Here is a 15,808-nt window from a genome sequence, read left to right as displayed (position 1 = left end):
GCAGAACATTAAAATAAATAGATAGACCCACTAACTGAAGACTCTAAATTAAAGTTTCTCCAATTGATTTCCTACTGGTCAGCTACAAAAAGCAATAAGAAGACACATGGCAAATTGGAAGCAGCATTCAATAAGCTTGCTTTAGTTTATCGTGATGGCTTTGGGGACACATTGATTGAACATCTACAATAAGTTGGACAGTTTTCCTCAGCACTTACGAAAGATGCTGCTTTTATTGACAGCTGTGAGTGTTAAACACCCAGCCAATCACTGAGACAGAGAGAAGATGTCTTTCTGTTGGAGCAGTTTGTTTTGTTTTGTTATGATTAAAGAAGGATTTGTTCTTTCTGGCGAATAACCTTGGACGTCTTATTCCTTCAGCTCCTTGTTTTTTATATTGAATAGCTTCTGTCAACAGGAGTATCGGATACTTGACAGACAACAGTTTTATCTGTGGTTTAATAAATGCAAAATAATGAAGCGAATTCATTAATTTTGGAAGGTTAAAAAAGTCCATTGACATTTTAAATAACTTGATGATTAACTAATTAGCCACTTATGACTTATTTGAGACAATTAAACTAGAAGACTTTGATATTGTATTACCTGGGTGTGTGAGGGTGGAAGTCCTCTCCTTCCATAGACTCCAATCAGGGCATTTTTCTGAATGGAAATATTAAACTTGAGAAAGTGGGGCTGTTCAATGAGAAGTCTGGACCTCCAGAAAACTCCTGGTGGAACGGCATGTGCTACCTGCTGACCCAACTCCATCTGCCCAGTGTCCAGCGTGGAGTTATACTGCAGCATCACTCCAATCCTTCCTGTGAGCAGACACATATTAATACAACATTATTCCATAACTGAATCCATAAGCCCAGAAAACTGTCATAGTTGTATAGCTATAATATTTTAAGTTTACTCACGATTCACATAAAAGACTTAAATGTACAGTTTGATATTAAATAAGGGTCTTTATTCTTGGGCACTCATGCTTACTTCATGTTCTTTTTACAAAGTTTATTCACTGTAGCAAACACAGTCAAATACTAATTCCTATCAATTCAGTCAAGACTGCTTCATTTTTCGATAAAACAAAGGGTTTGGTCTTATTTCAAGCCTAAAATTTCAAAAGAAAATTAAAAGTATTTTTTATATTTCTCTACAGTATGCTCAGAGATAAATAGTCTCTTCAATGATTTTTCTGATGAGAGCCTCTAAATGTCAAACATTACCCTAAAACTTGCAGTAGGCATTTGCCATGCTCTTTCATACTCTCCAAAGGCTATCATTCAGATGACAGTTGACAGAGTTTATACAACACAGGCAAACATCTTTATATCTCACTTCAGAAAGAGGCAGTAAGTCAATTAAAAGAACACAATACAGCATGGCAGGTTCGCACTCAGAATGAGGAAATCGTCTTTTATTGACTTGCTTCAAACTGATGCTTTCTAAACATGGTAATTAGGACAAACCTAGCACAGTGGGTGCTATTCTTTGGAGAATGTCACTCTGTAGTGAAAGATACTATCACAATCGTTTCTCAATAGTACTTTAGCAGTCTTTAAAGTCAACAAGAAATGACATTCAGTACCCTTTTCACTTATTTTATCCATTGGGAATTGACTGGATTGAGAAAAATGACTGTTGCATACCAGAATAGACCAATGTGATTAGCTGTCCTTTATATCTCACAATACGACTTTCTATCTCTCAATTGCAGCATTGTTTCTTTGTTCCTTGTGACTTTTTATGTCTCTAAATTACAACATCGTTTCTTGTAATCTTTTTGCAATTGGGTACTATACTGCACTAAGAACAAGAAAGAAACTGAAAAGGAAACACTGCTCAACAAATGAATATGCAGCTTGAAAGAAATAACAGCAATCTATATCAAATAACATATCTAAAATATCTCATAGAGATATGAAAATGCAGTCCTCTGTGACTGAAAGGTCATTGATTTCGGCCTTGAAATGTTACCATCTGCAGAAATTGCAGTCACAGTGTTGGTCGGGAACGTCACTGGTTTGGCTCGTCCATTCTCAAAGGCATGATTATCCACATCCTTCAGTTTCCAGTTCAGGCCAAGTACATGCATGGCTGCAAGAGAAGGCAATTAAGATCATGAAACGGAACAGCAAGCACATATCATGTCATGAGATATTCTCATTTGCAAAAGGATATAGTTTAAAAGCTGTTGAAAGCCACTCAGGAAGGTGATTTGCAGTCTCCTTTACGCATGTGTTGGACACAAGCGAAATATAAAAAGAAATCCTCTCCCTCATTAGACTCTCTAAATAGTGCACCAATGTCTTTTTCTACTATTTGAAAACATGTTCTTTAAATTATCGCTGCATGGGGCCTTGACACAAACTGTTTTGAATATACTCCAGATTAGTCTTTAGCTTGTCACTGAAAAATTTATTGTAGAGAAAATAGAATTAGATTCCAGTGATTAAAAAGAAAAAAGAGGGAAAATGCGAAAATCAAAAGCCTGAAGATCAAAACATGTCTGCGTTATATAATACAGGAGTTTCTCCCATTCTCTCTTTCCCCTTGCTGTCTCTCCTCTTTCCCCCATTCTCTCTTCAAAACATTCTCTTCTTCTTGCACTGCCTTTAAATCTTAGGCAAACACTTTCTAGTTGTTTTTTTTAACCATTCGATCTGTGTGAAAACAGCTTGGGAAAAGTCTCCTTCAAAGTTCACAGCGAGGGAGCTTGCTGAGGAGGCTACGCTTCACACACCTCTCTTCCTCTCGGTTTGATCTTTGGAGGGATAAATGTTTCTAACAGGCCTTCAGCAGGGGAGGAGGAGTCTCCAACTGCGGCAAATAACTCACAGTGGGGAAACAATGTTAAAAAATTGGAGAGAATAAAAAAATGGAGGTTATAATGTTTTTGTGGGCTAACGGAGTGAATAGAGATTGTTGCGGACAATAAGATCATGCAGCTTTTGCTTCGCTCCAGATATTAATCAATAAACTGATGTCTTTTTTTTCCAGTATATCTGTGTGTATGTGACTTCCTAGAGATAGGGTTACTATTTAGAGCAGAGCACCAGGTGTTTTGGCCACAGATGAAGGCAGAGGAAGGAAAAACTCCACTTGATGAGCTATTTCGCTATCTCTTATGGGGGCAGGCTGGATAAAACAGCTCGCACCTGAGAACATCATGGTCACTTAAGGGCACGCAAACACACACACACACACACACACACACACACACACAAAGAGTTACCTATACAGTAGCAGAGAAGAATTGACAGCAGGGTGGCCACGCCTACAGCACTGAGTGCGGTGCATTTCCACGAACACCGTTTAGGCGACTTGTTAAATTTGAATGCACCTCTTGATAGCGTGTTGCGGGTTAAGGGACGAGCTGGTGGAGAGTAGACAGCTCCAGTCGCCATAGTATAACCGGGATTGGGAGTTGTGAAGAGAGATGTGGTGCCGGTTCCAGTCTTAAGCAGGAAGTGCCTAGGGAAAGGGAGATAAGATATGAGATGATGAAATATAAAACAATAACCTTGCTGAAAACTTTCAGAGCGAGCTGTGAACAAAACCTCAGGTAAAAAAAAAAAAAAAAAAAAAAAAGATAAGTAGCAATGTTTTTGTTAAAAGTTATTCAAATTAGCTGACCTATTGAGAATTTTAAAGCTACACCTTTTTCATTTATGTCACTATTTTAATCGCCATGGAAACTGCAGTTATAGCTTTGCTATTGCTTTGTTGTGGATACAAGGTTTTGTATGTAACAAAAGCTGTAATTTAATAAGCTGCCATTAAAATCCTAATAGCTTCATTGATTTAGAGGGCTGTCATTGGACCAGTGCCTGTACTTGTATGAAATGAATGTCTCTAACGATGGACAATGATGGAAAGAACCACACAAAGTCAAGTCAAAGTGAACTGTGGTAAACTGAACTCTAGATTTTATGATGACAAACATAACCCATAATGATGTGTATGCATCAGCATCTAATGGCAGTGTTTTTTTTCTGTTCTGCTTTTCATCAGTGGCGCTCCACCGCTGCCGAATCTTCAACACCACAGCAAAATAAATCATGTTTTACCTGAGTTGTTAATGTTAAGTTTGCTGTCTGATTTAAATGTGATGTGAAAAACACAAACCAAAAAATAAAAACAAGAAAAGTTTTGAGCTCATAAAAACTCACAAACTTTACAGTTTGAATCAGTTTGATGAATCCCTCACTAAATAAACACTGAATGACTTTTGCTGACATCCTTCCTACAACAGTCACATTTTGTGAAACGGCAAGTTATAAAGTCTGGAGTCAGGAACTTGTTTTTCTTTCTTTTAACAGTTTTAAAACAAAAAGCAGCAAGTGAAAGTTTTATGAAAGTAAAAAGCAGTAAAAGTGTTTTTAACATTGATAATAATAAAAAGTGTTGTAAAAATAATAGTAATAGTAAAAAATGTGTGCCTATTAATTTAAAATAAACAAACACACCACAAACGTGCATATGTGTATATAAAACATAACATTAGGCACAGTATGGCTGGCTTGGAATAGAGTATACAGAAGATGAGGAACTTCTAAAAACATTTTAAAATTGAATTTAGGATATTTTGTTTGTTTTGCTGCCTATGATTCTGCTTCAAAACAGGACAGTTTGCTGATATTTTGATTTGTTCCCTTTGGTTGTTTATCTGATTCATTCATACTACACACATCAATAAAACAGACATTCTCAGATTCATTTGCAGCAAATCTCCACGTGTTGTTGGTGGTTCTTGTTCACTCTGGCTGGCTGTTTACATTGCCCTTCTGCCTGCCTGCCTGCCTCACACTGGCTGCTGCGTACAGTCTTGTGTCCTGGAGGCATTTTACAGTTGGTGTGCTGTCGGTACTCCTCACGGCTCTGGATGTAGGACCTGTTTATTTGGCCATTTTATTTTTCATTTAAGTTTACTGTCTGATCTGAATGTGATTAGGAAAATAAATCAATAAATAATGACAAGAAAATGTTTTCAGCTCATAAAAACGCACAAATTATAATCAATCCTTGGCAGGAGCAAATAATTAAGTTCAAATTAAGTTTTATTATTTTATTGATTTATGTTTTACTTTTTCGCTGGACCTTTATACTTTTGACCAAATTGCTTTCTTGTCTTTTTTCCAGTTGTACAAAAGTATATACAGTATTATATAAGTATAATAAAAGTTATACCTATACTGTTATAATGGCTTTTATAGTTCAGAATATATACATACTGCTTAGATACACTTTTATTTTATTTTTGGAAAGTAACACTAGAAAAAGCATTATACAAAACAAAAATTCTCAGACACAACTGATGTCTTGTGGTGGCCCCTAAGAGAACAAAACAGTTATTATTAGACTAGTCTTCATCTCATCTGTACATTATTTGATCATTTTTGTAAATTATGCCATTCTATTTTAATGTGATTTTTTTAAGATGAAGAAATGTACCTGATTCCACCTTCTACACAAAGAATCCTTGACTGTGTAACATTTCAGATGAGGAAACATTTAAAACTCGCCAGCTAGCAGCATTACTCTTTAAAAGTTCAAACTTCAACGGTCAAGCAGCACTCAGACGCTTGTTCTTTTGTGCAAATTTCAATACAGGCCTGGTTTAAAATGCCTGCTTTTCATTCAGAAGGACTCCATTGTAAAACTTCTACTTTATAATCTGCACGGTTATGAGCTGCTGCCACGACTCCAAACACACAGGCACACACACACACACATTTTTCACAAGGGCTCGGATAGGTTCCGGGCCACTGCGCACTGAATGAGGCACATTTAAAAGCCTTCACAAACGATTAACAAATACACTGACAGTGTGCCGTTTTGAGGCCAAACAATCCATAATTGATTAGCGGGAGTGTGACGCCAGGCAGAGAAAATGACTTAGCTAATCCTCATCGCCCCTTCTTGTAGGGTGTGAGAGTGTTGTTCGCATTAGGACGACTAAAAAGTAACTTCACCCCAAAGAGTTTTTTTAGTTTTTTTTTTTGCTCTTGTACAATGTGATTCTCTGTCAGCGTCCCACCTTTCCTTGTCATCGGTTTGACGCTTGGAATGCTGCGGTGCGAAAGAAGAGGCCCTACAGAGGAAAAAGGAGGATTTGGAGGTTGAAAGAGAAGTTGCAAACAAAAGAATAAAAGTCCTTTCCTGGCATAATCTGATATATAATAACTGCCGCATTAGCTAGGCTAAAGAAAAGAGTGGGCTTTTCAAAGGACTGCTTGTTGACTTAAAGAGTTAAAACGATTGAGTCTATATGCGAAAAGAGTATGTGACCGGTGACGCGAGTTTAACGTGAAAACAAGGCCTCTTTCTGACAAATGCGCACGTGAGACTTAAGTTAAATGAGAGGGGGGAAAAACTGTGAAAAACAAGGAGGACTTGCACATATCCTCTCAACTCCAACTAGGATTCAAGCATCCTCTTTGAGGCGGAAGCATCTGCCACCTCAGTAGGGGTCTCGGAGCAGCAGGTGCCTCTCCAGCACTCGGCAGAGTGGCGGTATTTTAAGACGCTCCCTGGAGGTTTCTGCGCCACTGCCATTTTAGGACAGTCCCTTTCTGTTGACATGTAAAGATCAGAGTCTTTGTGACAGACAGCGGAGTGGAAAGTTTTCAAGATAACACTCTGAGAAAGGTAGAGTAGTGAGAAAAGGAGATGGTGATGGATCAGTGTACTGCGAGGAGGAAAGCGAGGAAGCTGAAGAGAGAGAGAGAGAGGTAGTAGAGGAATTCTACTGGGATCATTAATAACAGGAGAAGCCTGTGTTCTCTGCCTAGATCTAGACACACAACAAAGATTCTTCACTTGATGTGATTACAAAACATATTCCCTTCTCATATCCATAAGACGTACGCTCTCACTAGAGTCCTTTGTTTTCTTTCTTTTTGTAGTTGTTTTTTCCTCTCCACAATGGAGCACAACAGCTGTGGCCTGCACAAGATCAAAAACCTGACGCGCAGCATTGCCAACACTTCTGTTGGTAATGAATGTGTACAGTGCGACTGCAGGGTGGATTCTACATTAAATGCCATTTCATGAAAAAAATAAATAAATTATATATATATATATATATATATATATATATATATATCACAATTAAGAGACCAGTTTACCAAGTTGAAATGATTTACGAAATATTAAAACTTACAATTCTTCCTGTTCTACATATATTCCTGTACTGATGAAAAATTCCAGGAGTGTTTTTTTTTTTTGGAAGTTAATGAAAAGCATTAAAGAAAAAAAATACATGGGCATTATGTTGAAATAGCAGGGAAATAAAAGCCACACTAAATTGCAGGCTAGGCTGATCGTAGACTGAAATTAAATTTGATTCATTCATTCAAGATGACCCACTCCTTATTTATTTATTTTTTTTATAATGACATCCCATTCCTCTATATATGCTAAACACACACACACACACACACACACGGCTACTTTATTCATAGGTTATAACTTAATGGATTAATTTTGTGTATTCTACACACATTGCAATCATTTTATGACAGAAAGCAACAGTGAATGCATTGCTTAAGATACAATGGTACATAAGGCAATTTGAAATAGTGTTTGAAACTGCTTTATGATAGAAATATTTATGAAATTGCTTTATGTTAGAAATATTTCAGCTGCACAGGTAGCTGTTAGTATTAGACTTGTCCTTCCTTCAGGTGGAATAACATCTATCTTTTTTTTTTTTTAGATCCAATGGAACCTGGATTATTTCATAATACATATGGCTTTTTGTTCATGTCAAATACAAAATAACAAATAGTTTTCTCTTTTGGCTGAAAACTGAAAATGACATTTTTGGACAAAAATGATGGCCACGTAGTAGCTATTTTTCAGCACATTTAGTGACAATTTTGAGATGAGCATTTAATGGCACACATGTTTTTTGTTGTGGAATGATACTGTGAACAGTTTAAATCTGTTATTCATCTTGTTTAACCTTTTGAGTGGGTGGCAGCTCAGGCTCCTCAGGGTACATGCAGCAATACAGGGTTATATAAACTGTGCCATTATGACATTATGTGCAATGTATCATCCAGGAAGAATTTAACTCCTTCATGCTGTTTAAAAAAAGTTGCCAGTTTCCAGCTTTTCTCTCTCTATGTCTCTAAATATATACACTATATATGAGTAACACTGAACAGGCATCTGATATGTAAGTGGTCAATCATGTGTTCATGTTTTTTGGGTTTCTATGTCAAAAATCCAATTATTTTTAAATGAGCCATTTTTGCATCTTAGTTGCAGTAAGATCTTTTTTCTTTTCTGTGAAAGAGGTTTTCAGATCTGAAAATGACAGTATGTTTTTACAATCCAAAAAGTCTTTTATTTCAAAAGATCAAGGGAGATTTGTTATGATCCCTTTAAGCTAAAAATAAGCATATTCTTTTTGATGTTTCATCCACTTAGTCTAAATATAGGCCAAACGAATTGCATGAATTGATTGATTTCAATTCAACTACTAATATTATTTTATGAGGAACAACATCTTTCTTTGTGCTCTGCGTCCACTACTTGGTCATTTAATTATATGTGTTTGCATCAAATTGCACGTATACATAATAGAAATGTTTTCTTGGATGTTTTGGATAATTAAGTCTATTTCCAATGCTTTTACATTCATATTCGTCCTCTGCAGGACCCAGTCTACCGGGACCCTTCCCTTCAGCCTTTTGAAGTGAAAATGCTGATTGTAGCGTTTAGAAATCTGCATATGGGTGTGGAAAATCTATGATGCAGTACATTACTATTTACTCTGTGAGTCGGTTATGAACAAAGGCTGGATTTTGTAAAGGAAAATATCCTTTTATTAAGACTTGCATCGCATTTTTATTCTTTAATTCAAAAATGCTCTTATTATTAAACAATAAACAGGTTAAGAGACTGTGTGCACTATTACAAGAAAAAATTTTTCGTATTATCATAATAAGAACAAATGTGTGTATACAAATGCTTTTGGGATCCAAATGATATGTGTATCTGAAGAGGGTGAGACTAACATGATGTGTATTTATTTATGCTTGATATGATACTCATGTCATGCATACATAAATTCATTCTGTCAGGTGGATGCTGGGTAGGCAGCCCTCAGCTTGAGTAGTACACTTCAAGAAATCTGTAGTGACAGCAAGGTGCATTATATAAAGGCTTGTCTTGGTAGGTTTTACCACAATATTTGCTCAAATATGAGTAGTGATAAATAACTGATTGAAACTTAATGGGAAATGAATGACTATATAGAGTATAGAGTATGATTTTTGACACAAATCAAACTGATTGAGTGGAATTTTAATATTCATGCCCAACACAGCGATTCATGATATACAATGTTCAAAAGATTGTAAAAGTGACATAAGTGCACTATATCAGGTGTCAGCCATTTTGTAGCGTGTCTGAATATATAGTTCAGTCCTTTACCCATAATGCAATCTGACTTAACTGATGTACACTCACCAAATGTGACACACACACACACACACACACACACAAATGCTTGTCCGAAGTTAATTGTATTTCTATAATATTGCCTTGGTACATCTCATTTTTTTTTTTTTTTTGATAAGTCATAATTTGATTTAAAGAAAATTACTATAAAGATTGATATCAAATAATTAAGTTTACCAACAACTATGAAAACAAACATTTTATGTTTCTTCACTTCTTCAACTCAGAAGTCTATACAGAGAGGAACTGAAAAATTGCTGGATGATTTAAATAGCATATTCATCTATGTAAAATGAAATAAAATAAAATATTTTTTTCACTGTGCAAAATGTTCTAGTTTTATACAATTGTGAACATTGTTTTTTGTTTATTTTCAATAATTCCTCTGTAAAACCAAAAAAGTCAAAACCATAAGGAAAATAATTAAAATATAGATAAAATGCATACGGCATAATGTTGTTTGTTCTTAAATCAGCATCAGAATTCACTCGCTTATTTTCTTTCACTCCTTCCCCATATAGTCATTGACTACATACAAAACACTGAAAACAGTAAGTGAATGAGTGAGCAAATTTATGACTGTAAAAAACACGTACCTGTTCTCCAAGCCCACGTTGCCACCCAGAACCCAGTTTTCTTGAAGTTGCACGCATTCAGATGCGCTCTGAAGCTCTGTCGGCTGATTGGCCAGTGATTGGTTAAGGGAGGTGACTGACGGATGCAGCTTGTGTTGATGTGGAGCAGGTGGCAGAGGAGGCGGTCCTGCTTGGCTGGGAAGCTGGTCTATTGGAAGAGGAGAGGCAGAGGTATTAGTGGAGCTTGTTACAGAATTCTGCTTTACACAAAGCGCAGGCGGATTGTGTGCCTGTTCCAGATTGGATTGGGTTAAATGGGATTCTTTACAGGATGATTTGGTCCTATGAACACCTTCAAATCTTCACTTCACCCCGTCCAGCTTCATTTAAGAGAGACAGAGGAGACGCTAAACACTACATTATGAGAATCACACGATTTACTGCAATGTGATTTAATTTGTGAAAAATCAGTATTTAGCGTAGTACTAAATGTAGTACTGTTGAGTATTGCAGGTAATGTTACCAGTCTGCTTATTTGTTAGCAATAACAGAAAAAATGAGGGGAGGGATATAATTTCTTTAAAAAACAGAAGTTTAGAAAAATATCTTAAATTATATAAAATTATATATAATCAATATATATATATATATATATATATATATATATAAATTTAAATGTATAAATTATATAAAATATAAGATGAATGCTCTACATCAGTGGTTCCCAACCTTTTTTCATGGTACACATATGATAATCTGAGACCCCACCCCAACCACCCATTTTATATTTATAAACGCCCATATATACAGTATATTATATATATATATATATATATATATATATATATATATATGTATGCAATAATAATATACATTTTTTGTGTCTTAGAAATGCACATTTGACATTGAGTTGACAGTAGTAGTTTGAGTTAGGATGCAAATGTAAATTTATGTTCATTATCAAAATCAGTAACATCTGTGAAAAATTGTAACAACCTCTTTTTTTATATGGTGAAATTTAATTTTATTAAAATGAACCATTATTCTTCCATAGTAGCATATATTTACATCATGATAAGAGTTAAAAACCACATATAGCACCTCAATGCTATGGTAAAAATGCAATTTTAGCCTATTTGTATAAAAAACAGTAGTCTAAATACATTTAGTATAAATGCACAAACGCTAGCCTATAGCTTAATCACAAATATACTGTAATTACATTCCATTACTCCTTTAATACATTTAATACACGTCTACATTACTATAATAAATTTGATATAAACACCACACATTTCTGCCACAATACCATGGTGCAGTTAGTGTTACTACAGTAAATCCATGCTAAACTAAGGCGATTTGTAGATTGAAAAGCCTTCTGACTGTATCGTTGCACACAGTGTTTTTCTGCTGTTTGTCAGCGCTGTTTTATCTGGATTTAAACTAGTTTATATCAGTTGACTGATATCGACTGATACTAGTTTATATTAGTCATTTGTGTTCTTCACTGAATTCAAGCGCTTCTCACTGGATCTCACAGTGCTGTTTAGTGGTGGTGTGATCAGTGAGTAAACACATCTGCTCTAGTGAGCTCGCTCTGTGCTGCGCCGCTGTTTGAACCGAGCGGATAAATGGTCCGTGTGGCGCGGTTCAAATGAGTAGGCGCTGTTTTGTTCCGCTTTTGGCGCATAAACATTCAATCGAATATTTATGTATTTATTGAATATTTAAATCGAAATCATTTTATTGAGGAAGATTATATCACTATAATTGCAGTCATCGTTTTATCGCCCAGCCCTACCTCAAAGTATATCTGCTCCCACACCCCCGCTGTGAACTCTGGCTGGTTGGGAATCACTGCTCTACATCATATCTCTGTATCATTTTTCATCCAAGTTTTTGGAGGGAAAAAAAAAAATTAAAAAAACATATATATCAGTATTATTAACAATGTATTATTATTAATAGTAGTAGTATTTGCCTACAGTTAAAAGACAGCAGATATGGCCAAGGATAAATCGAAACAATGTGTAACTGTACAACTTACAAAGACTTGAAATTGAGTGGCATTAGTGACATGGTGCTCACCGACTTTTACGACTGAGCAAACGTAAGTCTCCGCAGGCCGTTGCTGGGGAGCAGATGTTTTATAATGGGCTCTTAAACTAAACGCTTCACGTTTGATTACAGCCAGAGAGAGACTCTCGTTTAACTAATGACCGGAACCTCCATTAGGACAGCAGGAAAAAAACAGGTTTTCTCATTTCACTCCAAGCTGGGTAATTGCCCCCCAAAATGACACTGTGTGATTATCTCACTGTCCCATCCTGCCGCCGTGCTGACAGGTCTGTTTCCATCTGACTACGGGTGTCCAAACATATGCTGTCACACACTAGACTGTGACAGGGGCGTACTGCGCGGGCAAGTCACAAAAATTCAATATTTGCCTTTATTCTCATGCGAAAGCACCACAAGGAATAAAGTGTGCGTGGTGGAATAATTTGTTATGAGCTTTGCCTTTTGTCTCTTTTCTCTCTTCTTTTAAGTTCAATCATTTAAATGTCAAAATAGTACTGGCAATGATCAAATCGTCCTTTATAACCTATTATTAACATTTCAAATGCATCAGTCACAAAACGACAAGTCAGATTTTTTTTTCTACATAAGTTTTTATGTTTCGTACCGAATGTTATAATATACACTTAATCCACCTTTAAAATGTATCATTTATTAGCCTAGATAAAAACATATTAAAAATCATCACATTAACTATGGACATTGATGATCAGATAGCACCTGATCATGATAAAATACTTTTTATTAAAAGATGCAGTGTGATCAGATGCAAGGACATTCTGAGCACATTCAATGAGGTGTGAACACTAATGTGTTTTCATTATCAACTATACAAGTGATTTGTGATAGAGACGCTGCGTTACAAATAATCATTATGCATCACTTTGACAGACTTGCTTGCAAATTTTCCATCATGCTCTACTTTATCCATAAATAAAATATTGTAACTCTTGGCATTTTTAATGTGACGTTTACATCACAAGAGCTTCTGTAAAAAGAGCTTCTTTAGTCTTACCAAGCGCTCTGTACTTGGGGACAGATTGTGCAGGTTCTTCTTTTATTCTCTCTCTCGGTTTCTCCCCAGATCCTCACTCACGTGTCTCTCCCAGGCTGTTTCCATGGGGCCTTAAAATTTAATTTTCTTCCCTTTTCTTTGCTTCTAATCCTTATTAGCATCCTTTACTGTGGGAATGTTTATAAAGTAGGGAAACGCAGTAGACCAGACATATTATTTTTATCTGTCAAAATGACGGAAAGCATTTGGAATTATCCCTCAGTGTTTTTCAGATTCAGTAAATAATGGAAAATTTTTGATTAACACAATTGCAATGTAAGCGGCGTTTTCCATTTTGTTCAGATGACAACGATCGGATCTCTATACAGTCACACTGGAGAATGCAAAGTGCAAATGCAATTCAGCTAAAGAATATCAAAATGCTATCCTGATACAAAACGCAGGTTAATTGCAAGGGAATAACAACTATGACCAGATAGTATACTTTTTCTTCCTTTTTTGTCTTCATTTAATAGGGATGCACTAATAAGGAAATTTTGTTTCTTTTATTATTTTTTTTTTTCAAGCAGGAAGCCATATGCTTTAGCAAAATGCACCATGCTGTTTATCAGCAATTTGGCAATTTATTTTGTCAAATGTCAACATTTATGGGAATATTAAACAGTTCCGTTGTCAGTGTCAAAGATGTAATAATGTTACACAGCAATACACAGTGAGATTTCAGCATCACACACATCAAGGATGTGTTCAAAAACAAGACATTTCGAGTTCTAAAACTACTCAAGTAAATAATCATTACAGTCACCTATTTTACTACATTATTTTAAGTTTTGTTCAGGTTAAGTAACACAAATACATAATAACTAAGCATTTGCGATAAGCAACTCAGTACAGTTACTGCAGGATAAACTGTTATTGCTGTTATTATGGCAGACATACATCTCTGGCGAGCTCTTAAAATGGGCCTGTCACAAACTAGCACAGTGACAAGTGACTCTGAAGTCAGTGAGTGCGACTGAGAACGTGCATGTGTGCACAAACTACTGTAACAAAACACATGCAGTATGACTGCTGGTGCTCATGTCACATCATTTACACTCAGGTTTGAATTTGCATCTATGTTCGTTGTTTAATTCATTGCAGTTTATTATTGCAACAAGGCAATGTTTTAAATCATACACATTTAATATTTAATTTTTCATTAACTCAGAATTTATTCTTGGACATCGTGCATGCAGTAATACTGACTCTGATGTAAAGCATGATCATTCAATCCATAATAACCATAACCCAAAGACATAAACTAAAAACAAAAGTTCACATATGCCACAGAAGTGCTAGTCATGTCAAGATCTATGAAACACCAACTAATTCTAAACGGACAGAGGCTGAAGTGAGGAAAGAACAGGAATCATTGTGACAGGTGTCTTGCCACATTCATGACAGGGTTAAAATAGGCCTCTGTGACAGGTGCATTAGACAAAGTGTTGAAGAGGAAACACAGTACGCACTCCACTCTGTGTGCCTGACACAAAGAGGTCACTCGGTGCAAAGACGGCGATGTTGTGTCATGCCCAGACACGGCGAACACCATTACACTTTCATGTTGTTTGCATTCGCAAATACATCAAACGGGCCGAGACAATGCTTGGAAATGAAACAGCCAGCAATCTTAAGAGACAGTGAACTTCTGCGGCGGCACAATTTGCCTTAAATGTGCCCTTAAGGTAACTCATGCCTTTTTGAATGCGACTTAATGGAAAATTGTAACAAATTATTTCCTTCAATCTAGATAAGGAGGCGCCGCTCTGATTCAATCTGAGCGCCGCTAGACTCCACATACTAACAAATGATTACACACAGCATGAGCAGAATGTTAAGGCATTCAGCAGGCTTTCCATCCAGATCTGAGGCAATCAGTTTCCTTTAATCAAACTCCCTGAGCAATAAAATACAATTCTCTCTCTCTTGATTGGACGTACACATGCTGTACACAGATTTCTCTTGAATGTGCATTTCTGTCCTTTGTAAGTTTATGTTTACCTTTAGGTTGACTTCCCCAGGCACATTCTGTAAAAAAAAAAAGAAAAAAATGAAGCGGCTAAGAAAGGAAATTTCTTAATGTTTTTTTTTTTTTTCTTTTTTTGTTTTTTGCAATCTGGGAAAGACCAGCTGCACGAAATTTCTCAAAGTCAAGTTGTTCTACTATGATTTAACAAGATGCTTTAGTGGGCCGCTTTGATTAATATTGGATGGAGCGACTGAAATGGCATCCCATTTTACTGTTAATGCTACTGCTAATGTCTGCATAAAACACTGCTGAGGGGTCATCTACATTTTCCTCTCTCATGACGAAGAGCTAAGGAAGGCATAAACATGAAAATATTCCTTGAACCTGCACTGATACAAATGCATGCTGACAAACATAAATATATTCTTTAGTTTGGACAAATAAAACAGATCAAACAAACCATTATCTTTTCTGGTTGCCACATATCAAGCTGTTTTTCAGTAATAGTAAGACAAGTAAATAATTTATATAGTTTTCTTTCAAAAGAGAATGCAAACAATTAGTCTTTTCTATTCTTTTATGGTCTCAAAATCAGCTCAAAAACCCTTTGAGTAAATAGCTGTTCTCACAACAACATCTATCATTTATCAA

At 36.0% G+C, this 15,808-nt stretch overlaps 1 protein-coding gene across 7 annotated transcripts in view; it reads right to left on the bottom strand.

Annotated features, from left to right (window-relative positions):
• Window positions 1–15,808, bottom strand: part of si:dkey-237h12.3 (teneurin-3) — a 148,958-nt gene that overhangs the window by 44,850 nt on the left and 88,300 nt on the right. For all 7 annotated transcript variants that reach the window (XM_058797083.1, XM_058797084.1, XM_058797085.1 and 4 more), the window contains 4 exons: window positions 10,077–10,263; window positions 3,242–3,480; window positions 1,984–2,103; window positions 607–821 (listed from right to left, as the gene is read on the bottom strand). In XM_058797083.1, the coding sequence (XP_058653066.1) occupies window positions 607–821; window positions 1,984–2,103; window positions 3,242–3,480; window positions 10,077–10,263 (761 nt within the window). The remainder of the gene's footprint in view (window positions 1–606; window positions 822–1,983; window positions 2,104–3,241; window positions 3,481–10,076; window positions 10,264–15,808) is intronic.

This window comes from Onychostoma macrolepis, chromosome 14 (assembly GCF_012432095.1).
Source record: "Onychostoma macrolepis isolate SWU-2019 chromosome 14, ASM1243209v1, whole genome shotgun sequence".
Taxonomy (NCBI): domain Eukaryota; kingdom Metazoa; phylum Chordata; class Actinopteri; order Cypriniformes; family Cyprinidae; genus Onychostoma; species Onychostoma macrolepis.
This window is presented reverse-complemented; position numbering and strand designations above follow the sequence as displayed.